This window comes from Podarcis pityusensis, assembly GCF_964106645.2.
Source record: "Podarcis pityusensis genome assembly, chromosome: 13".
Taxonomy (NCBI): domain Eukaryota; kingdom Metazoa; phylum Chordata; class Lepidosauria; order Squamata; family Lacertidae; genus Podarcis; species Podarcis pityusensis.
In genome coordinates, this window is record NC_138038.1 from 44,977,177 (window position 1) to 45,002,919 (window position 25,743).

The window sequence follows — 25,743 nt, forward strand, 5'->3', positions numbered from 1 at the left end:
GACCAGTGGTCAGGGAAAATGGGGATTGTAGTCCAAACACAGCTGTAGACCCAAGTTTGGGAAACACTCATCTAGTAGCGTGGAACATTTTACAAAAGACCATTGAGGGCCACACTACATCCAAGATGAACTCTTGGGGGCCACATTATTATTATTAAATTTGTATTCCACCCTATACCCATAGATCTTAGGGGGGTTCACAATGCACAGCAGCCCCCATTTCTTCTCCCACCCCCACCACATGAAATTCAGCTGCCCAATCCTTCTCTAGGTCCTACCACCTGTTTATATCAGAACCTAGTTCCCTCTACTGCTTTCGGATACAATGCTCAATAGCACCATCTAGTGTGCATCTGAAGGGCTCCATGCTAATTTATGCACTACCCTTACTCCCAAGAGTGGGGTGCACAATTCCCTTCCACCACCAAAACCTACCCAATTTTATCCCCACCGTAAAAATGACCCCCGTGAGGTGTGTTAGACTGCAAAAGAGACCTGCAGAAGGCTACTTTTCTGTGGCCGTTTTAGAACTCGCCTCCCAGCCCACCCCAGATGCAGCCATTATCCCATGCCAGGTCTCACCAACAAAACCACTCTAAGCTGCCTCCCCAGATTCAAAGGCCAGCATCTCCGATCTTCATTTCCATTCTTGCAGATGGCTACACCATTGCACAACTTACGGGGATGGGGCAAGAGTCAGCTAGAATGTGTTATAAGCCACTGGCCGCCCTCCTAAATTTCTCCCCCTGGACCAGTTTGAGGAACCCATGTTCCACAAGGCCTGTTTTCCAGGCATAAGGCAGGATTGAGACCACGGGATGAAGAATTTTAAACCACAGAGCCTAGGACTTGCCAATCAGAAGGTCGGCGGTTCGAATCCCCGCAACGGGGTGAGGTCCCATTGCTCGGTCCCTGCTCCTGCCAACCTAGCAGTTTGAAAGCACATCAAAGTGCAAGTAGATAAATAGGTACTGCTCTGGCGGGAAGGTAAACGGCGTTTCCGTGCGCTGCTCTGGTTCTCCAGAAGCGGCTTAGTCATGCTGGCCACATGACCCGGAAGCTGTATGCCGGCTCCCTCGGCCAATAAAGCGAGATGAGCGCCGCAACCCGAGTCGGCCACGACTGGACCTAATGGTCAGTGGTCCTTTATAGCAAAGGACTAATTCCACTGTGGACCTCTCGTTCTGGAGAAGGCGTATTTTAGTATCGACAGCATGGTTTTTGTCGATCGCGTCTGCTTTTATCTGTCTCCCTGCACTCAACATGCCAAGTGCTGTATCACAGAGAGCAGCAGCGGCTCCAGTAAATGTCTTCTTGAATATTCTACTGCAGTGATCAAAGTGGACCCAGACCCAGAGAGCCTTCAGAGGCAGCTGCTCTTTTCTATGCTGGAGGCACAGGAGCCCCAGCATAATTGGTGAGTATCGTGTTTCCCTTCCCCTGAAACCCCAGGCGAAAAAAGAATGAATGATCCCAGTGCCTGTATTCATGGAGCCCTCTTCCTTGACATAGGCTGCAATTTGCAGTGGTGAGCGAACCACTGCCAGGGACCGGAGGAGAATGCGAAGACGTCGGCTTTGCCTACTTGGACTTGCGGGAGATTCTTCTGACAGGTAGCGATTTGCTGGAGCGAGAACTTGACGGTAAGAAGCTGGCGACTCGTGACAAAACTGAAGCAGTGTCAGAAGTAGCCTTCAGAGCCCTTCCAAGTTATGTCTGACTACAACTCCCATCAGCACTAGCCACGGATGCTGGGAGTTGCATCCCGACATCTGGAGGGCACCAGGTTTGGGGAAGGCTGGTCTACAACTATGCCAGCTTGCTATGCCACTTGTTCTGGACCCACCATTTCAAACCAGCCCTAATAGCTGTAATGACAATCTCCTTTGGTTGCTGCATTTTATCGACAGTGGATTGTGCAATATTTAAAAACCAGCATTTGCAAATCTCCAAATGGGTCCGAACTTCAATGTCTAAAACTCCTGGTAGAGGACAAGGATCTAGAGATCACGCTAAGGGTGGCCAAATTCTGTGCGACTGCCATAAAACTTAGGGAACAAGCTGTTCTACCAAAATTATTATGGTTTTAAATGACAATTTAAAGTGATCAAGATTTAATATACAGTGGTACCTCGGGTTAAGTACTTAATTCGTTCCAGAGGTCCGTTCTTAACCTAAAACTGTTCTTAACCTGAAGCACCACTTTAGCTAATGGGGCCTCCCGCTGCTGCCGCACTGCCAGAGCACGATTTCTGTTCTCATCCTGAAGCAAAGTTCTTTACCCAAGGTACTATTTCTGGGTTAGCGGAGTCTGTAACCTGAAGCGTCTGTAACCCGAGGTACCACTGTATATTTTTAACTGCCGCTATATCTGTATTATCTCTGTTATACCCAATTGCAATTCAATGTATTCCTGTTGTGTTTTATGATTTTCCTGATATTGTAAGTGAGCCGGAACAGGTCTGTGACCGTAATAATAAAATTCAAATTCACCAGCATTTGCAGGTTCCCTCATGCACCCATAATAGGAGTGGGTGCTAGAATCCTAGTCCTTGTAAATGAAGACTGAGACTCTCGTGCTTTCTTCAGTAATAACAGACTTGGTTCCACATCTCTTGCACACAAAAAACTATTTTAACCTTGTCATTCTAGTTATCAGTCCTTTTGATCCCGACGCCAACATTGGGATGCTGAAAGTGTCCATGGAAGCAGCTTCTGCCCTGAGAGCCATTTACTGGGCAGGCAAAAGGAAGAGCAGTGAGGAATGATAAGCTGAACGGGTGAAGACTACAGAAACTTAACAGGATTCCATGACCGAAAAGATGCTTTGGGGCGTTTGACAGAAGACAAGGATGAAGCCAACGAATAAACTTTCCAAATACTTAAAAAAACATTTTTATTGATCAGTTTTTTTCCAAAGTCAAAAATACCGAGAGTGCTAACTGCTACGGGATGGAGGGGGTTGGGGAGAAAGGAATTTTGAAAAAGCCTTTCCCTGCCCTCCCATGGGTGGATCATTGACTCCCTCCCTTCCCCACAGGAGAGAAGGGAGGCAGAGGGCAGACAAAGCATTCAACCCCCTACCCCTTGTCCCTAAAACACTTGCTCACTGGAGACCAGACTCTGCAGCCAAGGAAACAGATAAATACAGACAGTGCCTGACGTGTTTGTCTTTTTTAAAAAAGAGAAGAGAAAGCAAGAACCCTTGTCATTCAGTTGCGTTCCCCTGGTCTCCCACCTGTTCAAAAACTCTTGCCCTCTTCTGTGTCACTGTTCCAAGGTGGGATTCCTCTACCACCCGGGGGGGGTCTGCTTCAAAAACATGGAACGCAACCACCCTTGCCCCAGCACAAAATACCACAAAAAGTTGCACAGTTCATTTTGCTGAAGTACATGCTCTGGTTCTGGAGTAGATCTCAGGGCAACCTGCGCCTCCCTACCCCCAATCCGTCCGAGAACAAAGACACCGAGAGTCGGGGAAGAGATGTAAGCGGGAATGGAGAGGCCAAGGTTAGGTGACAGAAAAGGGTAGGTGGGAACAGCAGATCACGGACACCAGATTCCTGAGCCTCCCCCCCCCCCACCTTTCCTCCTTGGCAGAGTTTGCGTTTGTGGTTGACGTAACCGCAGGGCCTGGCATTCTCTCGCAGCTGATTGGTCCGTACAAATGGTCAGAGAGAAAAAAGAGAGACTCAAGGAACAAAAGCAAAATACTCCCCAGAGAAACAGAAAAAAGGGGTGAGGGTGCGTGAGGGAAAGAGGGGAGAAGTTTGTGGGGAGGGGCTGGCTGGCCGCCCCTCGTGCCCTAAACGTTGGCTGCTGGATGAGGCCTTGAAAGCCCAAACCCCCTAAAGATTGGCGGGTGGGAAGGGTTCGCGGTTTACTTCCTCTTCTTCTTGGAGGGGCCCGAGCTTCGACCGGGGCTGCGACTGTGGGAGCTGCGGTGGTGCCTCGAACTCTGGGACGATGACGATGGGACCTTCCTCTTCCGGCTGATGGTGCGGCTTCGCTCCTCTTCCTCCTCATATCGGCTCTCACGGTCAGCTGCAGAGAGATGCAAAGGAAAGGACTCAGTGGTGGTGGGAAAAGAAGATACCTACATTCCTGTAGTCAACTCATGGCTATTTCTCACAGCTGGGCACATATATTATGAGATACATGCTGTGCGAGGCTAAGCACCTTTACTAATTTATTGAATCTGTATGCCGTGCTTCATCCAAAGATCACAACTTATTTAAAAAATCATAAAATGCACAGTAAAACCAACAAACAAATAACCCCCACAACACATTTAAAAGGGCATCGGATGTCAATCGCCAAAGGCATGGTTAAAGAGGAACGTTTTCACCAGGCACCTAAAGGTATATAGCGAAGGTGGCAGGCGAATCTGTCCAGGGAGAACATTCCCCAAATGGGGAGCTGTTGCAGAAAAGGCCTGTTCTTGTCTTGCCATCCTCTGGACCTTTCATGACGGAGGCGCATGAAGAAGGGCTTCAGGGGATGATCTCGGGGTCAGGGTTGGTTCATATGGAGAGAGGCATTTCTGAGGTGTTTATAGGTCAAAACAAGCATTGTGAATTGGGCCCAGAAACTAACTGGCAGCCAGCGCAGTTGGACCTTTAGAGGACTACACCCTTACAGTCCTACTACAAACTCCCATCAGCCCTGAACATTGGCCATCGTGGCTGTGGGAGTTCAACACATCTAGAAGAAGCACTGGCTTCCAAACCTTGATACAGCTACCCAAAGTATTTTTTAGAACTTAAGAAGAGCCTTGCCATATCAGGTCAAAGGCCCATTCCATATCAGCGTCCTGCTGTCGCAGTGGTCAAGCAGGTGCTGTCGAGAAGCCTGCATTCAGGTCCTGGGTGCAACAGCAGCCTCCCTTGTGGCAGATTCCCCACGAACTGGGGATATATCCTGCCTTTTTGTTTCTTCCTTTGTGGAACCAAAGGTGGCATACATATTCCTCTCAGGCAGGCAGCCATCCAGACGTTGGCCAGAACCAAGGAAGCAGCCCTCATGCGCCTCCAGCTCCTACCCTGGGACCCATTGTTGCTCCTGCGAACGGCCTTCCAAACGCTCAAAGCAGTGAGCCCAGAAGCCTCTGCACCAAGTTGGGCTGAGCAACGGTTCTCTCACCTTTCCGTGCTTCTTCCTCCAGCTCGTCCCAATCTTTCCCGCTCTCCTCCTCGCTGCCCATGGACTCCTTGGAGTAATCTGCTGAAAGTGGGAGAGGCTCAGAATTAGTTGCCATGCAACCAAGGAGGAAGTGGGGTGACGATGGAGACCCTGATAGAGGAGCAACCTGCAGTCCCCCAGGTTTTGCCAGGCTCTGTCTTTGATTTCAGGTTCTCCAGTGATAATAGGATGCAAACAGACCAAGTTAGCGTCACTTAGTTCCCACTTAAAGATCAACGGGGACTTTGGGTACCAGGTTAGGCATGAGTGTTCGACTAATTTACAGTAGGATGCCTGTTTACTCTGATGTAAGACTCACTGGGATCAATGGGATTTGCTCTGTGTACCTGCGGTTATGTTTGCAGCCTTAGAACAGCTCCGGTTCTATGAGTTTCCAAAGACTTTGGGAGTTAGTGTGTGTTGGCGCATGTTGCATAAGAGTCAAAGAACAGAGCTACTATTTCAAGACATTTCACAAGGAAAGGACTAAATAGCTCTCCCATGGGATTTCTTAAGCTGGATCCGCATTCGGTGCCCCTGTTTCAGCACATCACTGATCAAAATGTTTTCACACACTATGACACCCCAGGTCAACTTTCTGAGCAATAATGTCAAACTTTTGTTATGTTACAACACCATGAACAATGCAGGGAAAGGGAGGCAGGCAAGGCAGGGCACACACACAGTCCTCCATCAGTGACCAGCTCCCAAGGTTTTAAAAGGAAATGGTGATGCTACTGCTTTTATAAAAATGAAGAAAGCAAAGATGAGTGACTTCCCTCGGAAAGGAAGGGTGGCCCACACAATGTGGCCTGGGAGAACTGAGTGTGCAGGAAAGGTTGCTGGAGATGGGTGCTTGAGCAGAACGTGTTTAAAGAGCAAGAGGAACAGTGAAATGGGCATCCACACACAGGTAGGGAGTCGAAGTGCTGGAGGAAAGCAGCCCAGGAACATCCTGAGTACAGGGTGCTTGTGTGTGTGTGTGTACTGGGTGTGCTGAAAAACCAAGACCCAAGGGGAAGCGAGGGCAGCTCTCATTGGGCCTGTGGCTGGCTGTTTCCCCTCACCAGAGTCCTCTGCCTCAGAGGAATAGTCCTCATCGCTGTCCTCCTCTTCATCTTCATACTCTTCCTCAGAAGGGTTGAAGGTCTCGTCCTCGATCTCGGATTCCGACTCCCCGGCCTCAGCATCACTTCCCTGCGGGAGAAGGAAGAAGACTCTTAACTACGTTGCTGGAATCCCATGAGTTCCATTCCGCTAACAGAAAGTTTTGGATAGGAATATGAAGTCAAGTTTGTTGGTCCATCCAACTTAGCACTGTCCATCCTGACCGGCTGTGGGTCTCCCAGGTATCAGAGGTGTTTCAGCCCTACCTGGAGATTCCAGGGATCAAAACAGGGACCTTCTGCCTGAACAGCAGATGTTCTACCATGGAGCTACCATGGAGGTCCTTCCCCTGCATTAGGGTTGCTTTTGTTTTTTGTGGGGATGCAAAAGTTGGGCTAATGCAGGATTCTTTATCCCGACACCCGTTTCCTGTTGCACCAGCTTCTGAGCAGGATTTCCAAAAATCCCCAACTCCCGTACAAACCCATTCAACCTTTCGAGAAAAGGTAACAACCTAACAGCTAAAGGTGAGGTCTTGTTCCCTGTTTTCTGGCTGCCCCAACATACCTCTCCTTCGGGCTCGAGGAATGACCAGCCCCCTTGCTCAAAGAAGCCTTCTGGGTCGTCCACAATAGTTTTCATGATTTTGGTCCAGTTAAGGGATTGTACTCCTTCTGTGTACTTAATGTCACAAGAGCTGATGTGGGTGGAGAGGGAGGGAAGAGATGAATGCAGAGAGTCAACAGAAAGGTGGGCTCACATCCACCTTTCAAAATAGCACTAACTCACTCCTGTAGCTACTAACCTGCTTCCAAAACTAGTTCATATGAGGGTGGAGTAAATATTCTCCCATAGCTTTTCACTTATGGCAAGTGGGGAGGGAGGGGGAGAGGATAGCTGCAGTTCCATTCTGCATTGCTTGAAGAGGCAATGCAGTCTTCAGAGAGGACTCCTGACCCAACTACTTTTGCAGAGGTAAAAAATGGACATGTTCTAATCTGCAGCTGCTAGCACTGTCTCTTTCGAGCACTTTTTGGGGGTGTGATGAGACAGGAGGGAGCAGAAGGCAATTCCGAGGAGCCTTCCAGCAATAACCTAACACATGAATGCTGCCAGCAGGGTGATCCAAGAACATTCCCAACCCCTAACCCTACCCCCCGGGCCACTCACTTGAGCCACTCCTTGATGGGGTCGAGTGAAGCCACAGGAATAGCGTTGATCATTGTGACCTTTTTGCTGTAGTCTTTGTAGACGATGACCATGTCAAAGTTCTTCAGGTGGAACTGCACACGCTCAAAATGTATCAGCTCCACCTCATCCAGTGTCACCACAAATGGAGGCTGGAGGCAGAACAGAGAGGAAGTATTAGCTGTCTAAAATCTCCAAATAATTCAGAGGGACAGAAATGGGCTGAATCATAGAATCATAGAGTTGGAAGAGACCACAAGGGCCATCGAGTCCAACCCCCTGCCAAGCAGGAAACACCATCAGAGCACTCCTGACATATGGTTGTCAAGCCTCTGCTTAAAGACCTCCAAAGAAGGAGACTCCACCACACTCCTTGGCAGCGAATTCCACTGTCAAACAGCTCTTACTGTCAGGAAGTTCTTCCTAATGTTTAGGCTGGGGTGAGGCAGCTCAATCCACAACCACCTTAAATTTCTGTTCTTCAACCTCCAGTGCTGTTCTGATCTCAACACACGATGAAGAACAGTAAGCAAATATCACTACAGTGGTACCTCTGGATACAAATTTAATTCCGGGGGTCCGTTCTTACCCTGAAACATTCGCATCCAGGGGCGCCTGTTTTGCGCATGCGCGCGCAGCGGAAACCTTTCCATTACTTCCGGGTTTGCCGCATGCGTAGCCTGAAGGATGTGTATCCAGAGGTGTGTGCAGCTAGAGGTACCACTGTACTGAGAGCACAAAATAATGTCTGCGTAAAAGAGGGATCTCCTTGCCAGACTTTCGTTAGTAGGCCAACATACCCTCCAACGAAGACCAATCTTAAGGCTCATGGTTTCTTCATAAGTTTATTACATTTATATATTGCTTCCCACTATGAAAAGCCCCAAAGTGACTTACAACCAAAGTTAAAATGATAAAGATATCTAAGCCTGTTTTTAAAAAGTCAGAATACAAACACCCAGTCACAGGTACTACCCAAATGCCTGGACAACAAAAATGAAAAACAGCTGAGCCTAAAACCATTTTGATTTCCTAGATCCGTTTCAGTCTCATGCAAGAGGGTCAAAATCATGCCAATTTCTGGTAATTAAGAGTTTTCAGTTTAAAAGGACTCTGTGGTCGAGAGAAAGCTGAGGATATTCCTCCGCCGGGTGTTCAACTTGTGCTCTCCCCAGTCAAACACAAGCTCACACTCACCCACTCAGTGCAATTCACCAGGGCGCTGCTGGTTGGTTGGAGCAGGCAGGTGCTTCTGTAGGGGGCGCCGTTGAACCTGCCGCGACGAATTGGGGATTGGGGGAGAGAGAGAAGAAGAGTGTGAAGCAGCTAGTGCAGGAGAAACAGCCAATTATCTCAACGTTTGCAACCAAGCCGCCCTTTCAAGTAAGGCCTTGAGTGTCTGCGAAGTCAGAATATGAGGGCGTGGAGTTCCTCAGGGACAAAATATGCCCCCAGCAGCTTCTGCTGCCTGATTTAGAAGTTAGGAAAATTCACAAATGTGGTGCATTTCCTCCTCGCCACCACTAGTTCCTATTCCTAGCCATAGTGCTTTCCTGGTTCCCTGAGGCAAAAGGTAGGGTGGAAATAGACTGTGTGTATGCATGCACTCTATAGTCCATTTACGTAAGCTGGATATTCCAATGGCACAATTCCTTGCCCCCTGTGTATTTTCTCCTCGTGTAATTCGTCCCCTGATCCCCAGCCATCCCTCTCCTACTCAGAAGAATCCTGGAAGTTCGGCTCAAACTATACGTGTTTTATTGTCCTGCAAAACAGAAGTTGCCCTGTCACAGGGGTCCTTACCCCAGCTCCCGGAAGGGCACCTCAAATTCCAGTTCCTCCTTGGTCAGAGACTCCACCTTCTCAATGAAATTCTTGAATGCCGTTTTCAGCTTGTGTCTCATCTCACGCTCCATCTGTGCCAAACAGGATCAATCGGGATCGGCCACGCAGCCCAGAGTTAGCTCTGCCGGGATCTGATTTCCGCCCCTGCTCCCCCCTTCCCCGGAACAGGGCCACAAGCAGCCCCCTCTCTCACCTGCTCGGCATAGAGGTCGTCGCGGTCGTGCATGTGCTGGTGCTTGCCCAGGTCGGTGGTGATCTCGCCCACCTCCGTATAAAACTGCACATCGGTGTGGCGCTTCTTGCCAAACATGATGGCATTCTAGGGTGCAGGGAGAGAGAACGGAGTTAAGCAGGGCCGGCACATTTGTGTGCGCCACCAGCGAATAAGCGGAATGCTGTTGCAAGGGCCACATAGGTTTTGCACCAATTAAAAGCTAAGGCCAGCATAAGGGATAAGTTTGCACTTCTGGGGCAGTTATTTTTCACACTTTATTATGCTTATACTGGCTTGGGAGGAAGAATTTTAAAAATCAGAAAATTAAAGAATTGCAGAGTTGAAAGGGACCACAAGGGTCATCTAAGTCCAACCCCCTGCAATGCAGGATTTTTTTGTCCAACACAGGGCTTGAACCCATGACCCTGAGAGTCTCGTGCTCTACCGATTGAGCTATGTCAAAAGCAGTCGCTCTTCTCTCTTCCTTCTTACACCCCCATCCCAAATAACAGAAGTTTTAATTAGCTATGACTTCATCAAAGCAAGCGACACCTACTACAAGCTTATTTCTAAGCTTCTTTTTACAAGGACACAGGTTTTCTGGGGGAAAGCAATTCTGCAGCGAATCCAAATTCTAGGAGCAAGGAAGGAGACCTGCACCTTTGCTTCGAGTAAGACATTGATGGGGGATGATCCACAACAGCCTGGTATAATAACGCCTCTTAAGTCCTCCTAACTTAAGCTGGATAGCAGGTAAAGGTAAAGGACCCCTGGACGGTTAGGTCCAGTCAAAGGCGACTATGGGGTTGCGGCGCTCATCTCGCTTTCAGGCCAAGGGAGCCGGCGTTTGTCCACAGACAGCTTTCTGGGTCATGTGGCCAGCATGACTAAACCACTTCTGGTGCAACGGAACACCGAGACAGAAACACTGTTTACCTTCCCGCTGCAGCAGTGCCTATCTATCTACTTGCAGTGGCGTGCTTTCGAACTGTTAGGTTGGCATGAGCTGGGACAGAGCAACGGGAGCTCACCCCGTCACAGGGATTCAAACCGCCAACCTTCTGATCGGTGAGCCCAAGAGGCTCTGTGGTTTAGACCACAGCACCACCCGCGTCCCTTTTAAGCTGGATAGCTACCTTGAGGTGAAAGTGTAGCACAATGATCATCTCCCCATCGCAGGGCTGAAACACGGCATGCTTGATGTTGTTGTACAGAATGTCCACTTTGTCCCCACGCACCGAGGTGAAGCGGAAACCTGCAAAGAAGGCGTGTCAGAGAAGGAAGCCGCCTGCTCCCAGCTGATGGTTGGGCCGGAGTTGCTGGCATGGTGGGTGCTAATTACCGCCTGCCCACCCCCAGCACAAGAGGATGTGAAAGAAGCCGATGGGTAGAGCTGGAATGAACCTAGGTATGGGATCATTTGTGAGAGTTTGGCCAAAATCCCTTACAAAAGAGGTCCTCTCAATGAACTCCTCCTGGCCTCAAGGGTATGAACACTTGTCTGCCTCCCAAAGGCAGTTCTAGGCATCCCACAGACTTCTGTACCATTTACGTGGGCCTCCAGAGACCCCTGCATCCTTTTCTGAGCGATGTTGGGGCGGATGTAAAGGTCCTTCAGCTTGGGATTGCTGCGGTTTAGGTTGATCACTAGAGAGTCTTGCTTGACAATTCCCTGGGGAAACAGAAAACAAACAGCCACGTCAGGGCAGAATTCCCACAGAGCTCCACCAACTCCACCCTCGCCCTCCCCAAGAGCCATCTCCCCAACCCAAGGGGTCCTTTCCATCACTGCAGTTTCTCAACAATTCTTCGGAAAGGTGTGCAAGGAAGCTCCTCTGTGCCTCACCTCCTTCTCCTTCTCCTCAGCCTCACGGGTTTTGTAGCGCTTCTGAACCTCCTTGATGATGCGGAAGGCGTTCTGGAGGTTGAGAGCTGGCACCATCTGCTCCCCAGGTGTTTTTATATTGGATGCCCGATATGTTCTGGGAGGGGGAAGAAGAGCAGAGTTGTGTGGCTACAACACGCAGGCCCAGTTCCTTTTGGATAGAGGGGGAGCTTTGAGAAGACTCACCCAGAACCTGCTACTGGAAGGGCAGAAAGAATGACTGAATAATACAAAACTCTACTGAGGCCTTTTAGATGCGGCTTAGGAGGCAGCCTTATACAGAATCAGACCACAAGCCCACCTAGCCCACTGACAAGCAGCCGTTTCAGACCCTACCTAGATATACCAGGATCGAGCCTAGGACCTTGTGTAGGCAAATCAGGCGCTCTGACAGCTGAAATGCAGCATGCTCATCAGGCAAAGCTAAAGGAAAATGAAGGTCATTGACCTTCATTACATGAATGGGATAAGCCACTGGGCATGCTCCCAAGACTCACAGCGATGAATCTGCAGAGCAAGACGTACAGACAGCAAATCACAAGCCCCGCAAAAATGCAAGAGGTGACTCATAAAGAGGTGTGGGGCTCGCAGGGCAATGAGGCTTCTTGACCAGACCCTGCAGTTGGTGCAGACTATGCAAGAGCGACTCACATTTCTTTAACAAAGGTGGCTTCCGGGTTGGGGAAGATGTTGCCTTCGTTGCGACCCAAAGCACTGCCCGGGCAGTAGAAGTTGATTCTCAGGTAGGTGTAGTCGCCCTCCACTGACATACTGATGTTCTGTAAGGAAGGGGAGGGGGTTTAATTGTTTATTGATTTGAGAATCGCCTTTCACATATATATATATATATATATATATATATATATATATATATATATATACCCCCGTCATGCAAAGCCCACTCCTGTCCCTGCCCCGAGCGCCTTTTCTACACACAAATCAGAGTTGTGACGACAACTTTGAGAAGAGTGCCAGTGCATTTTCTTTGGGGAAGGTTCTGTTGGCTGCTAATCCCCATTTCAAAGCCATTTCGTCACCCAACTCAACTGCTGAGCTGGCGACCGGCATTTATCCCAAGATGCAGCGGGCATCGAGGCCCCCAGTTGCTGCAGCTGCCGTACCTTGATGGTGGCAATGTGGAAAGGGGTGGCGATGCCAAAGACAGGCATGATGACCGTCTCGTACTTCTTGTCAATGTAGATCTTCATCTCCCGGATGTGAGGCTCCTTTGGCATCAGAGACGGGTTTTTGTAGGAGACGTTCGACTTACGAGCCCTGCAAGGGACCAGAAAGGTGAAGAAACCTGACCCAAGCAGCGGGGGCTTCTAGGCAGCTACTCCTGACCTTGCCAGAAGGTAGCCACTTTACAAGCAACAGAAGCCCGCATCGCTTCTACTCACTTCTGGATCTGCTGCTCCCCCTTTTGTTCCGTCAGCCTCCTCCGGGCTTCTTCGTTTAGCTGGGCAGCCAGCTCCTTCTGGTGTGCCCGACGCTTCTCCTCAGCTGTCAGTTCATTCTGGACCGGAGGAAGGAAGACAGCAAGTCTATTATTTGCCCACATACCATTTGCCAGACACCCCCCTCTTCAAGCTGAACACAGGCAGCTTCCCTCCTTAAGGCACCCTGAAGACCTTTTCTCAGCCCTTGAATACTTAACCCCACCCCCCACCCATCCACTCAAGCCTTCTATACCCGAGTTCTTTCTGGCAGCAGAGCTGCCCTGGAACCACGGCCAAGCAGTATTCCCTCCGTATCGTCTTCTTCCTCCTCCTCCTCTTCATCCTCTTTCTAAAATAAAAAAGCAGAACTTAGAAACTATACCCACATAAACACATACACTTGTTTTGCCTTCCTCAAGCTAGGCTTTCGTTCCCAAACTTAATCCACAATATCCTTGTTCATAAATTTCCTTCAAAATGTTTTATTTAGCAGTTAAAAACAAGAAGAAATTACAACACTGGACACCTCTTTTTGTTCTAAATTGCCTACATGTTATTTTCATGGTCAAAACAAAACCACGTCCTCAACAATGAGGGTTAGAAGCTTAAGAGAACTTATCAGGACTTCAAAATACCAATAGGTAACAACTCTGCTCCTGCTCTCATCACAAGTTTTTCAAAAGTATCATGCTTTTTCCTGACCATACCGCAGAGAAAAGCACACGTCAAGTGCCTAAGACTTGCCCCTGGACTTACCTTGAGCAAAATACTGACATTCTTGACCTTCTTCTTGACAGAAGTCAGGAGAGTAGCTGGACCATCCTGGAGGAGGAACAACAACAGTATCATCACAGACGATGTGAGCATAGAGCTCCCCGCCATCCTGGATGTTTAGGTGAGGGAGGTGTACTCAGGGGCTTAGAATCTAAATATTGGTCACCTGCAGATGGGGCGCAGAGTGCAAGGAGAAACAGAGCAAGTCAGCTGGAACTCTGGGAATGAACAGGGGGCAAATGAGACGGGATGTCCCAAGCTATGTATGTCTGGTAGGACTCCATGGACTCTTTGTTTGTAGCTGAGAAAGGTGTGCCCAGCCCCTATGCAACTTCCTTTCTCAGCTAAGTAAGAGTGCAGGGAACTGGGAAAGAGCAAAGTCTGGGAGAAGAATGAACAGAAAGGGGGTTGGGTGGGGTTGCTGATAATGCTCTCACAGTGCAGGCTTACTGAGAGCATTGAAGAGACAAAGCCTTCTTTTCAAAGGCAGAAACAAAACTGAATGTAGGAGGCGTCTTCTCCCTGGATGAGACGTCACACTTTCTGAAGGTCTTGCTCCCTCTTGTCCACTGTGGTCTCTCCACCATGACTCACATTCTTCCCACCTCCCCATCCTTCTTCGTGCCCCTCGTACCTCTTCCACCAGCACCGTGTCCCCGATGAACAATGCGTATGTTTTCTCCTCCGGCTTCTTTCCTTCTTTGTTGGTGAGGTCTGAGAACCCTACGTTGAGGCTGAAAACCATTCCTGCATCAGACAGAACACAGCTTCAGAGGAGAGCGAGCCTCCGCAAATCTTTTCACGAGCAGAACTGAGCTACTCACTTCCAAAACGTAAATGAACTTTGGGTGGTATATATACGAATGAACCAATTAAGCAGGACATCCTTGCCGCTGTGTTCCTGCTCTACAATCCTTTCTTTTTAAGTCGGGAGGAGGGACGTTCTCACCTTTTTTGAGCCGATACTGGTTTTTGCTATTGATCACGAGCGAACTCTCTCTGAACTCGATGCCCATGGCAAACCTGGGAAAGAAGAGCAGGGAAAACACTGAACCCTCCAACCAAACCACACATGAGCCTGTAAACTGGCAGGAAGGATGCCTCTGTTCCAACGGAGAGCCTTTTTTTACCCCAAGTTCTTGGTGATTTTGCTCAAGAGCTCTGGCTTTTGCTTCTTCACCATATCCATGACAGCAGCGTAGACCTCACACAGCTTTACACCTAGGATAAGCAGAGAGGGAGGAGGAAGTTAAGGAGGGAAAGAGCAAGCTGGGTCCTACTTGAAAAATAAATGCTTCAACAGGTTTTGCCCCCTGCCCTGCCCCAGCCTACTCCAACCATCACTCCCAAACAGTAAAAAGGTAAAGGACCCCTGGATGGTTAAGTCTAGTCAAAGGCAACTATGGGGTTGTGGCACTCATCTCGCTTTCAGGCCGAGGGAGCCAGCGTTTGTCCACAGACAGCTTTTGGTTCATGTGGCCAGCATGACTAAACCGCTTCTGGCACAATGGAACACAGTGATGGAAACCAGAGCACATGGAAACACCGTTTACTTTTACCTTCCCGCTGCAGCGGTACCGGTTTATCTACTTGCACTGACATGCTTTTAAACTGACGTGCACAAGCTGGGACAGAGCAACAGGAGCTCACTCCTTCTCGGGGATTCGAAGCACCGACCTTCTTATCGGCAAGCCCAAGAGGCTCAGTGGTTTAGACCACAGTGCCACCCGCATCCCTTCACGCCCAAGCACCCCATTTCTGCCACTCACCATGCCGCAGTTCTTTGAGCATCTCCTCCTGCAACTGCAGCAGGAAGGTGTAGTTGTCCTGGGTGTCCTGGGGCGGGTCAACCATGAGCGTGCGTACCAGGTTGGAGCAGTAGGATTTGTAGCGGATGCCCATGGCACAAGTGACGGTACCAAAATGCATGTAGCCCTTCTCACTGGGGACAAAGAGCAGATAGCTATATGGAGAGGCCAACTGGCAAGCCACACACAGGCAGCTTCAAACACAAACAATTGGCACTCCCATGCAGAACTTTTGCCTCCAACAAATCTCATCCTTTATTTAATGAGGAAAAAAGATCCACATATGCTGCTCTGAGCTTCCTGGAGGATGATGGGATAAAAATGTACTGAAAGAGATATAGAAGAGTGGCAAACTGGAATCTATTAAGTTTCAGCATTCTCTGCTGTCCTGTTTCTTAATATATATTATCATAAAAATGCCAAAGGAAAGGAGGCTGCATGACCAGAGGTTTTAGGATACAATCCTAAGTAAGCTGCACTTGAATGGAAACCAGTACAATAAAATCAAACCATTGCTAACCAACTAAGAGTGCCCGCTCATTCAGGAAGTGCATGGATTACAAACCGGGAAACATTTTTCTTTGGCGATCTGAAAACAGTTTGCACTACACCCATGGAGATTTGCCTACCTGACAACGCTAAACTTGAGGTTGTAATTTCCTCCACTCTGGATAATGGGAGGGTAGCACATTTCCACAGTGGAGGGATCAGCTCCGGACAGGTATTTTTTCTCCTCGATGGCCTTCTCTACAGACTCTGCCAACTTGCTGTGCCGCACTTTCTGCCGGAGGACAGAGAGGATTCAGAGGTCAGTAGAGACTTGAGGATTTTGGGGGGGGGGGGGTAGGGGCTCAAGTGCCTAAAGGAGAATTATAATCCCAGAGGGTTGACACACATACAAAGCCATCACAAGACCAACACTCCAGATTTCCCAATTCTTTTGCTGAAGAGGGGCATGCGCCTAGGGCACTACAGCAATGTGGTTTCTCTAGTGGATTTCTCTTCTCTGACTCTTAAAGATGTATTTCCACTGACCATTAAGACAAAAAGAGAGCATGCATACACAGCCTGTATACCTCAACCCTCTCTCTTCTCCCAAGGCAGCATGGCTATCCTAGGAATGAGTCCCATCTTAAATGGACCAGGAGAGACAGGGAGAATGTGCTGGTGTCAAAATGCCCAGTATGCAGTAGGAGGAAGCAGCAAATAGGCCTGGCAGCCAGAGGCCAAACTGCTTGTGAAAACCCACTGATCCAAGAGAGAAGATGGGCCAAAGTCAGAGGTGGTGGCCCTGTGGCCCTTCAGTCGTTATTGGACTACACCTCCCATCACCCTGACCATGCTGGGTGGAATTGATGCGAACTGAGGAGTTCACAACCTCTGGATTCCCAACAGGTTTCTCATCCCCAGCCTAGGTAAAATAGCCCACCTGCCCCACTTTACTCAGGGCCTATATGTAATGCCAGCCTAGAAAGCATTATCCTTATATCCAAGCTAAGATTTCAAACTCACGGACAGGCTCCTTCCTCACCTCATCAGCATCTACTATCTCCATGACACGCTCCTTCAAGAACTTGGTGAAGACCTCTGAAGTGATGGCGGCTGCTTTGCGCATCAGGGCGAGCTCCCCGTCCTCTTTGACGGCAATCGTGTAGGCCACCACCGCACTGATGTCCACCTGTACCAGGTCAGAGGAGGATCAGCAAGAGCAGCATTCAACCCACCTTCCTAAACCCACACGCCGGAGCTGGTGCTCCTCACCTTCTCAAAGCCTTCCTTGCTGAGAGCATCATTCCAGCTGTTCATGAAGTCCCCGGGGAACTTGTCCTTGCTAAAGATCCCAATGCGTTTGCCATTCTTGCTGCCCTTTAGGGCTTCTATCATCTTGTCAAAGTTCCCCTTGTTGCTTTCATTCTGGAGTCGGGAGAACAAAGAGGAAACAGGGGGGAGTGTTAGCAGTTTCTACACGTTTCAGCCCCAAAGCTCTCTCTTTCCATATTACCTGCAACTCTGGACAGGGCTAAACAGAGGCCCACTCACCTTCTCCCGCACAAGCAATGTGATAGCCGGCACCCCGTTGGTGCTTTCGTTGCTCTTGCTGTTTGCAATCTGCTTGAGAAACTCCACTTTCTTCTTGCTGGCCATGAAGAGGATCTTGTCCTCGCAGAAAACCATGATCGTGTCGGTGAGTTCGTAGCCAAACAGCCATGTCTGCAAAGGAAAGGGGATTCCAAGAGGAGCAAAGATACTCTTTTCTTTTCTGCCTAATAGTTACGTCACATTGAGGCAGGAGCACGCCTCACCCCCGCTCACCTGCAAGGCAGTGGACTTGGCATAGACAATCTCTTCATCTACTCCAACTGAGACCACAATAGCATCAATGGTGGCATATTCGTCTTCTCCTTTCTGCAAGAGAACAAAGCCTCATATAGTGCTGTGCATACGAATTTGTACTAAACCCAGCCCAAGTGAATTTCGCCTCTCAGCTGTTGTCACATGCGAAGGATCTGATCTCCTCCCAACAACAGTAGTAGATTACAATTCCTAAGAAGAAACACGACAGAAAAATGGGAAACAGCTGACCATTGTCTTCTGACAATGGAGCAGTTTCCAGCTTTAGCACCTTGTTATTTCCCTAGATCCTTCCCCCAACAGTCACCAAACACCATTACTTCTTCGGCACAGCCTTTTCTATCCCCACAGCTACTCTGGGGAAAATGTCACCAGTAATTCTGCTTTTGTCATTTCATTACGTATGTGAATCTCTTAAAGAAGCTACACCAAATAAAGCATATGCCTTATCACAGTACAGTGGTACCTCGCAAGACGAATGCCTCGCAAGACAAAAAACTCGCTAGATGAAAGGGTTTTTTGTTTTTTGAGCTGCTTCGCAAGACGATTTTCCCTATGGGCTTGCTTCGCAAGACGGAAACGTCTTGCAAGTTTGTTTCCTTTTTCTTAACACCATTAATACAGTTGCGACTTGACTTCGAGGAGCAACTCATAGAACGCGGTGTGGTAGCCTTTTTTGAGGTTTTTAAAGACTTTGGTGATTTTTGAAGCTTTTCCAAAACTTTCCCGACACCGTGCTTCGCAAGGCGAAAAAAATCGCAAGGCGACAAAACTCGCGGAACGAATTAATTTCGTCTTGCGAGGCACCACTGTAGAACACTTCCTGAAGGACTACCGCCTGAACTCGGAGAATGGGACCTGCAACAAAGTATTGTAGTATTGAGTGCTGTCATTCAGGATTCCAGCCATTCTTGTCCCCTCCTCCTATCCCTGCTCCCACTTTTCGTACTTCTGAAAACCATTAGGGCTGCCCAAGCCAGCACAAGCCTCAGACTTGTGTGTGGGTAGTTCTTTTTGGCCACATAAGCAAGAGCATGCACATCAGAAATGGGAGAACCAATGATAACTACATATTGAATTATAACACAATATTCCCTAACCTGTTGCTCTCCAGATGCTTAAGACAGCAACTCCAATCACCCTCAGTCATCATGCTCAATGGTCAAGGATAATGGGAGCCTAACCTCCAAACATCTGGAGGGAACCAGGCTGAGGAGGGTTGTTATAAGGGGAACACCATTTTGCTGTTTGGGTCCTGAATGTTCTTCTGAGAAAGGTAAAGAAATGCACCGTGAACCAAATTTCCTTGTCCCGGCACCAAAAGGAAAGCTTTCAACAGCTAGGCACGCTGTCTCAAAAAGACAGAGAGTATTATCAAATGCAGGAGAAATCCCACTACCAAGATACGACACAGCATCCAGGAGGGAGGTGAAGACAGGAAGTGAATGGAGAAGCTTGCTACTAGTATTTTGGATCAACATCCCTGGGAACAATCTGCAATCTAAAGCTGGAATGTCCAACTACTCCCAGCTCATAAAAGAATTCCACGTCAACAGGCAAGCAGGAATAGTGCTCTCTGTCAAGACTTTCTCCCTTAAGCTGGAAAGATTCCATCACTCTCTGTAATTTGGCATCATACCAAATTTGGCCAGTCCAACAAACTACGCATAAGAGCTACATATAAAGAATTTTGTACAGCTGAAAGCCACGTCCACTGTTTGATCTGCTGCTTATTGCCTTTCCTCCAAAAGTTCCTGCTTTCTCCCCAAATGTATCCTATGATTATTCACTAACCCCTGCCTTGGCCCCAGTATTGATTATTTCTACCAACTTTTCTGAGTTGCCCCAATGGCAGGTTGGGAGGACAATCTTATATTTTGCTGCCCCTTTCTAGAACAGCCCCAGGACCATACTGTTGTTACATTTGATATTATGCTATTGTTTTATTATTCCTGTTACTATGAAATTGTTCTTGTGATGATTGATCTTGATGTGTACTGCTGTTCTTCTTGCTAAGCAACTTTGGGCACAATTTTTGGGAAAGACAGCATACAAATAGTGAGGATACTAGGAAATCTGGCTCATAAGTTTTGGCTACCTGTGTCCTACATGATAGCTTGCAAGGTGTTTCTCCTGTGAAGCTTCCAATCGCTGTGATTGGGTTTCACCTGCTGCACAGGCAATTTCTCCAAAACAGCCTAGAAGTGCTCTTCCGGGGACTCTATAAATTGACCCACATGGACCCATTTGGCATTTCTATGTCCTGGAAGCAACGAATCCTACTTTTCATTTTAGGATGGTGAGAGTGGTAAAATAACAGGAACTGGGGGATAGGAAGAAATTCAACACTGTTATTGTTGCAAATTCTGCGTCAAAATGCAGCATCTCCACCCTGGGCACTCTTGCATTTTTGTCCAGAACAGCTGCAAGAGATTCTCCAACACTAGCTTGGTATCTTCTGCCAGTGTTACAAAAACGATTTGCAAGTTACATGCTAGTCACATGGAGCTAGATAGAAAATACGCACACTGCTACCTCCTGCAACTAATGTATTTTCAATGGAGTCGCTTAATGCTGATTAGCGGCCCATTAACATGCACTGCCCAACCACACTCACAATCAGGATAGCAGAAGGTGATGAGCAAAACAACAGCTGCAATCTGCACGGTCATATACAAGGACACAATCACATGGTGAGTTAACAGGCAACGCAGCAATAGAATGGCATATTGGAAAAGTAGCAAAACGTGTATAGTAAGCCCTCACATTACACACATGCACGGGGGGTAGTTATGATCAGGAAATGCCACCTAAAGCCAAAATTGCACATAGTCACTGTATATTTGGTGCAATGACAGATGGGATTGCCAGTTTTTTCTCCCTTTGGACAGCTGCCCCCTTTCTAACTTTTTTATTTGGTTTGCCAAGCACGTAAATCTGAGTAAGATCATTGCACATTCAACTAAAGCCATACATTGGGATGGGGAAGTGGCAACCCTTCAGATGCTGTTGGACAACAACTGTCATCATCCTTGATGATTGGCCATACTAGTTGAGGCTGATCTAGGAACCAACATTTGGATGGCTACAAGTTTCCACTCCTCCTGCTATACAGGATTATCCGTTACAATGAAAGCTGCTTTTACAATGCAGAACAAGAAATCTTACATTATGTACAAGCAAATTGGAATTACTGGATATGTTAACATGACAGAGAGGGGAGACTGCAAAAGAAATGCAAAAATGTGACAACAGAGCAGAAGGAAGTGTACTTTTTTTTAAAAAATGGTTTTATGGCAACATTGAGAGGATTATTAGTAAGATAGACACTACTAGTGTCTCTAGGCAAATCACTCCCTCAGTTAAAGACAGCAGCCACATTTGGACAAAAGCAACGTTTCTGAGCACTATCCCTGACCAAACCGGGGGTGGGAGGGGAGCCACTCGTGAGAGAATATTAAAGAGAAATGGCATTTGACAAACCTTAGAGGGGAAAGGAGGGAGGGGGACACACCATGAGATGCCAAGGAAGCGGGGCAAGGAAGGCAACGGAAATGCAAATATGTATTTTTAAGCTTTTTCTCGCTCCCCGCCCCCTTTCTTTACCGGGCACCTTGGAACTTTTGCAAAGGTGGAATACCGGCGCCTTTATTTATTTATTTATTTAGCTTAAAAGCGCGTGCAAGATAGGAATCCATCCCTCCTGCTTCCTTGGCGTCCATGGGGCACAAGGGGAGGGTCCGGTCCCCCTTTCATCCCCCCCACCCCACCCGAGATATGTGGTGGTGGGGAGGGGAAGGGGGGGTCCCTCAGTCGGCCCAGCCTCCCGCCCCCCTCGCTCTCTCCCTCCGCCCCACCCCCGCCGCCCTCACCTGCCAGTTGCTGTAGAGGCGCTTGACGCGGCGGTAGTAGGCCTCGCGGTCCAGACTCAGCGCCATGGAAGCGGCTCCTCCGCGCCCTCCGCAAGCCCCGCCTCCTCGCACGCTCGCGCCCCGCCGCCGCCGCCGCGACCTCCCCGACCCCGGAAGTGAACGCTTCCCTCGGCCAACCCCCGCGGACCCTTCCCTCCCGCGGACCTTTGACCCAGGACGCAACTTCCTGTTGTTGCTTATTTATCGTATCGTTTAATATTATTTATTTATGTTTATTGTTTATTTATTTATTTATTTATTAAAAAACAACAACAGAGGACGTCGTAAATAAAACCTGTGTGCTCATATCTAAATATGAGCAATATTGGTTTTACACCTAATAATAGCTTTGTATTTTTTTTAAAAAAATATTAAATAAATTATATCTATAAACTGTGTAACAGCAGCAATGTTGACCTAATTGCTCCGTCACAGGGTTTCCTCCCCGCTCCTCCCCCACACACTTTAAAGTGGGGCAGCCGCGCATGCGCCTCGCTTCAGCCCCGCCCCCCACCCAACGTCGCGCGCCTGCCTCAAAGAAGCGCGCGAGTCTTTACGCCGTCACGTGAGCAGGGCCCGCCTGCCTCGACTCAGGGAGCTCTGGCTGCGTTCTTCGCAGATTTCGCGCCCTCCGGCGCCAACCGGGCACGTGACCAAGGGAGCTGCTCGCTCCCTCCCTCCGCCCCTCTATCTTAGTAGCGGCGGTCGCGTCAGCCTTTCCCAAGCCCCGCCTACGTTGCTCCTCTCGATCCCTTAGAGATAAGGATATAAAGTGACACATCTGCTTTAACTTCCGAGCTCGATATGACTTCCCCAACCTTCCTTGCTACCTACAGGTGCATTGTGGAATGATGCCACTGAGATCTTGATTTTTTTTATTTTAAAAAAGTAACTAAAAGCATGAAAGGGGAAAGGCCCATTGTTATGTACTGAAGTTCTCACCCTGGGCCAGCAGGGGGATACTGTAGATAGTTTTCACTCAGGTCCACCTATGCAAATAAGGAATTGAAAGTGACGTTCAGTGAATGGATAGTTACAGAAAGTTGTTACTGTTGCCTTGTAGTTGAGCTCTATATAAGTAGGTTGGCTGAACCCTTCAGCCCAGTTCTGTTCTGGCCTGTGAATAAATAAGAGCTGTCTGAAGAATCGCTGTGTCGCCGTTAAGTTCACCCACAACTTAACACAGAGCGTAGCCCTCTCCTCCGTGAATTCATCTAGCCTTCTTTTAAAGCTGTGCAAATTGGTGGCCATCACTGCCTTCTGTGGAAGTGAGTTCTATAGTTTCTATGCGCAGCGATGTCCTTTCTTTTGCCCGTCTTGAATCTTCCAACATTTAGTGTCATCGAATGTCAAGTTCTAGTATTATATGAGGGAGAAAAAGGTCTCTATCCACTTTCAACATGGCATGCACAAATTTTATAAACTTCTACCACCTCTTAATCGTTTGGCTACGAGATTGTCTTAAAATATTGATGTTTTGTTTTGATCTGCAAATGTAAAGGAAGAAGCAAACATCTGAGTAAAGTAGGGCAAAAGAGGTAGATTGGGTGGTGGGGAGAGACTCATTGCTCACTTTACATCAGGTGTAGGGAACTTCTGACCTTCCAGCTGTTGCTGAATTACAGCTCCCATCATTTGACCAGGCTACTTGGGACTGATGGAGAAGGCCAGCCATTTCTCCAAACCTGCTTTGCAGGAACTGCTAGATATCCTGCTAAACCATCTCTGCCAAAACCAATGGTACCCAAATGAAATCTGGGCCAAAGTTTCTACCACTGGAAAACTTTAGCCTATAACTTCTCTTCATGAAAATTCTGTCAATGGTGTCCAAAAAGCTGCCAGCACTAGCCCAGGAAAAGCTCAAGCCGTTGGCTGCAGTTGACAGAGCTGATGGTCAAGACACCCACAGCAGAGTTCTTCAAAACAAAATTTGCCCTCAAAATAAGAGCAAGTATGACAAAACAGAAATAAAATGAAGTCTATGCACAAGAGCATATGGCCGCTTGACGAAAAGCTTGCCATGTTCCATCTCAGTAAGCATGTGTAGTGAAAGAAAAAAGGAGGCTGTGGTCTGGTTTTGGCAGATGATTAGGCCCCTAGCCTAGATAAAAATTGGCTACAAGCACACCCAAGGCAATAATAATGCTCCTGATGTAAAAACTGGGGGTTTGGCTTTTGCTGCCCAATTCCTCATGGGACCCTTGAGTCCCTTAAGTCCGTGATTGGTCAGAGAAGAATGGATGGAGGCAGGATCCAGTGGAAATCAAGGCAGATATTTTTCTGTTGCCTCAGAGTTCCCTCCCCTCCTTCCAAGGAGGGAGAGACCATGAACGAAAGTGTGCAGGAACCTTTAAAGATTTTCGACATTGTCCAACCCCCTTAGCCAAAGAACACCCCAAAATCATCCATCTATCATAGGAAGCTGGTCTACAGCAGAAATCCTGTCTGCTAGGATACCTAAAAATGGTCGCTGATTGCATCACCTGGCCATTCTTTTGTGGTTAATACTTTAGTTCCTGAATCCAGGTCACAGGCTCACCCTATTCATACACAAATATGCCGTTAAAACAGGATTTGTAAGTGAAAAGACAATGGGAAGGCTTTCCCCATTTGCCTCCCTTACTGCAGAGGAATATTTGGGGTCATTGGGAGAGTCAAAATGGCTTGAGGATTGCTCTCCTGTACTATTTCAGACACATGATTTATATATTTAGATCTGTGTGCATTTATGAATATTTATTCTATATTTGAGACCTTAGAATTCTTATAACACTCCTTTGTCCGTTAAAAGCCAGTGCTTAGTGTGTGTACAAAGTGTACAATTGTACAAAGTGCCATAATTTTTATTTTTAGTCCACGGCACCTGTTGTGTTCTGGCACCCACAGCTCTTTTATCAAGCGATGAATGCCGGCACCTCATTTTTAACCAAACGAAATCACCAATGTATTTGCTGCTTGAACTTTGAAGCACCACTAGGGTCTAGCTCATTCCGGTAGAAGCATTATGCTAGCTCCTAAAGGCAGATCAGGGCTTGGGGGGGGGGGGGGAGAGAAAGTGTTAAGCTCAAAGCTAGCTGCCCTAGTAAGGTGGCTCTCCACCACTGCCTATAGCGACTGTCAGTTTCTCTCCACAATTTCAGATGGGGGTCTTTCCCCCAGCCCTACATGGAGATGCCAGGGATTGAACCAGTAATGAGCAACAACTATAAGCCATAATATTTGGACTCTGCATGCGAGATCCTGGGCTCAAATAGCTGATCACACGTTTTGGCTCAGGGTCCCTTCTTTCAAGGTGCTTTATGCCTGAACTGGTGCAGGTAGCCAGCAAAAGGAGGGATGGATAATTATTCTGTCTTGAATCCAAGCCATTGTTCCAAACAAACCATCATGTTTGACAGCTAAAGTTTCAAAGAGGATCAGATAAATCTATGGAAGACTCACACTTTTAGCCACAATAGCTGTGTTTCACCACAGCTGTCAAGAGGCAGCGTGCCTCTGAATGCCAGCTGCAGAGAATCACAAGAGCCGAGAATGCCATTGTGCTCCTATAGGCAACTGCTTGGCCACTGTGAGAACAAGGTGCTTTGGCCTGATGCCACAGGGCCTTACAGTAACTTGCAAAAAAGAGGCAGCATGGGAAAATTGCTTGGCTGAGAAATCATCCTTGCAGCTTGTTTGTTTTCTAAAGGGAGAAGCAGCCTGGATAGCTCAGTTGCTTAGAGTATGCTGCTGCTAACACCACGGCTGCAGGTTCGATCGCCGTATGGGACAGCTGCATGTTCCTGAATTGCAGGGGGTTGAACTAGATGACCCTCAGGGCCCCCCTCACCTTTACAATTCCAATTCTCAGTGGGAGAGCTACAATCCATCTATTGGAACACAGGAAGTCATACTGAGTCAGACCACTGGTCCATCAAACTCGATATTGTTGACACTGGCTGGCACTGGGTCTTCAAGGTTCCCAGCAGACATCTCTCCCAACCCCACTTGGAAATGTAGGCAATTGAACCTGGGACATTCTACACACAAAGCAGATGCT

The 25,743-nt window shown here is 48.1% G+C and overlaps 2 protein-coding genes across 3 annotated transcripts in view; one reads left to right on the forward strand and one right to left on the reverse strand.

The window, feature by feature from the left end:
- RPGRIP1 (RPGR interacting protein 1) overlaps window positions 1–2,791 on the forward strand; it is a 43,415-nt gene extending 40,624 nt beyond the window's left edge. The window contains exons 24-26 of the mRNA XM_080978817.1: window positions 1,333–1,417; window positions 1,513–1,643; window positions 2,653–2,791. Coding sequence (XP_080834943.1) covers window positions 1,333–1,417; window positions 1,513–1,643; window positions 2,653–2,768 — 332 coding nt within the window. The 3' untranslated portion in view covers window positions 2,769–2,791. The remainder of the gene's footprint in view (window positions 1–1,332; window positions 1,418–1,512; window positions 1,644–2,652) is intronic.
- Window positions 2,792–2,879: 88 nt separating this feature from the next.
- SUPT16H (SPT16 homolog, facilitates chromatin remodeling subunit) lies at window positions 2,880–21,796 on the reverse strand. Of its 2 annotated transcripts, none has more exons than XM_080978819.1 (26): window positions 21,666–21,796; window positions 17,755–17,847; window positions 17,482–17,652; window positions 17,203–17,355; window positions 16,973–17,119; window positions 16,071–16,222; window positions 15,403–15,575; window positions 14,764–14,854; window positions 14,583–14,656; window positions 14,268–14,380; window positions 13,616–13,681; window positions 13,113–13,208; window positions 12,821–12,936; window positions 12,542–12,695; window positions 12,072–12,199; window positions 11,382–11,517; window positions 11,081–11,207; window positions 10,672–10,790; window positions 9,515–9,640; window positions 9,280–9,392; window positions 8,674–8,749; window positions 7,459–7,628; window positions 6,856–6,985; window positions 6,249–6,378; window positions 5,143–5,220; window positions 2,880–4,044 (listed from the first exon to the last, which is right to left on the reverse strand). In XM_080978819.1, exons 1-26 carry the CDS (start codon window positions 21,729–21,731, stop codon window positions 3,881–3,883), a joined length of 3,162 nt encoding a protein of 1,053 aa, XP_080834945.1. In that variant the 5' UTR covers window positions 21,732–21,796; the 3' UTR covers window positions 2,880–3,880. The 2 variants fall into 2 exon arrangements, with proteins under 2 accessions (XP_080834945.1, XP_080834944.1); XM_080978818.1 differs by having other exon boundaries at window positions 5,143–5,223.
- Window positions 21,797–25,743: the final 3,947 nt, after the last annotated feature.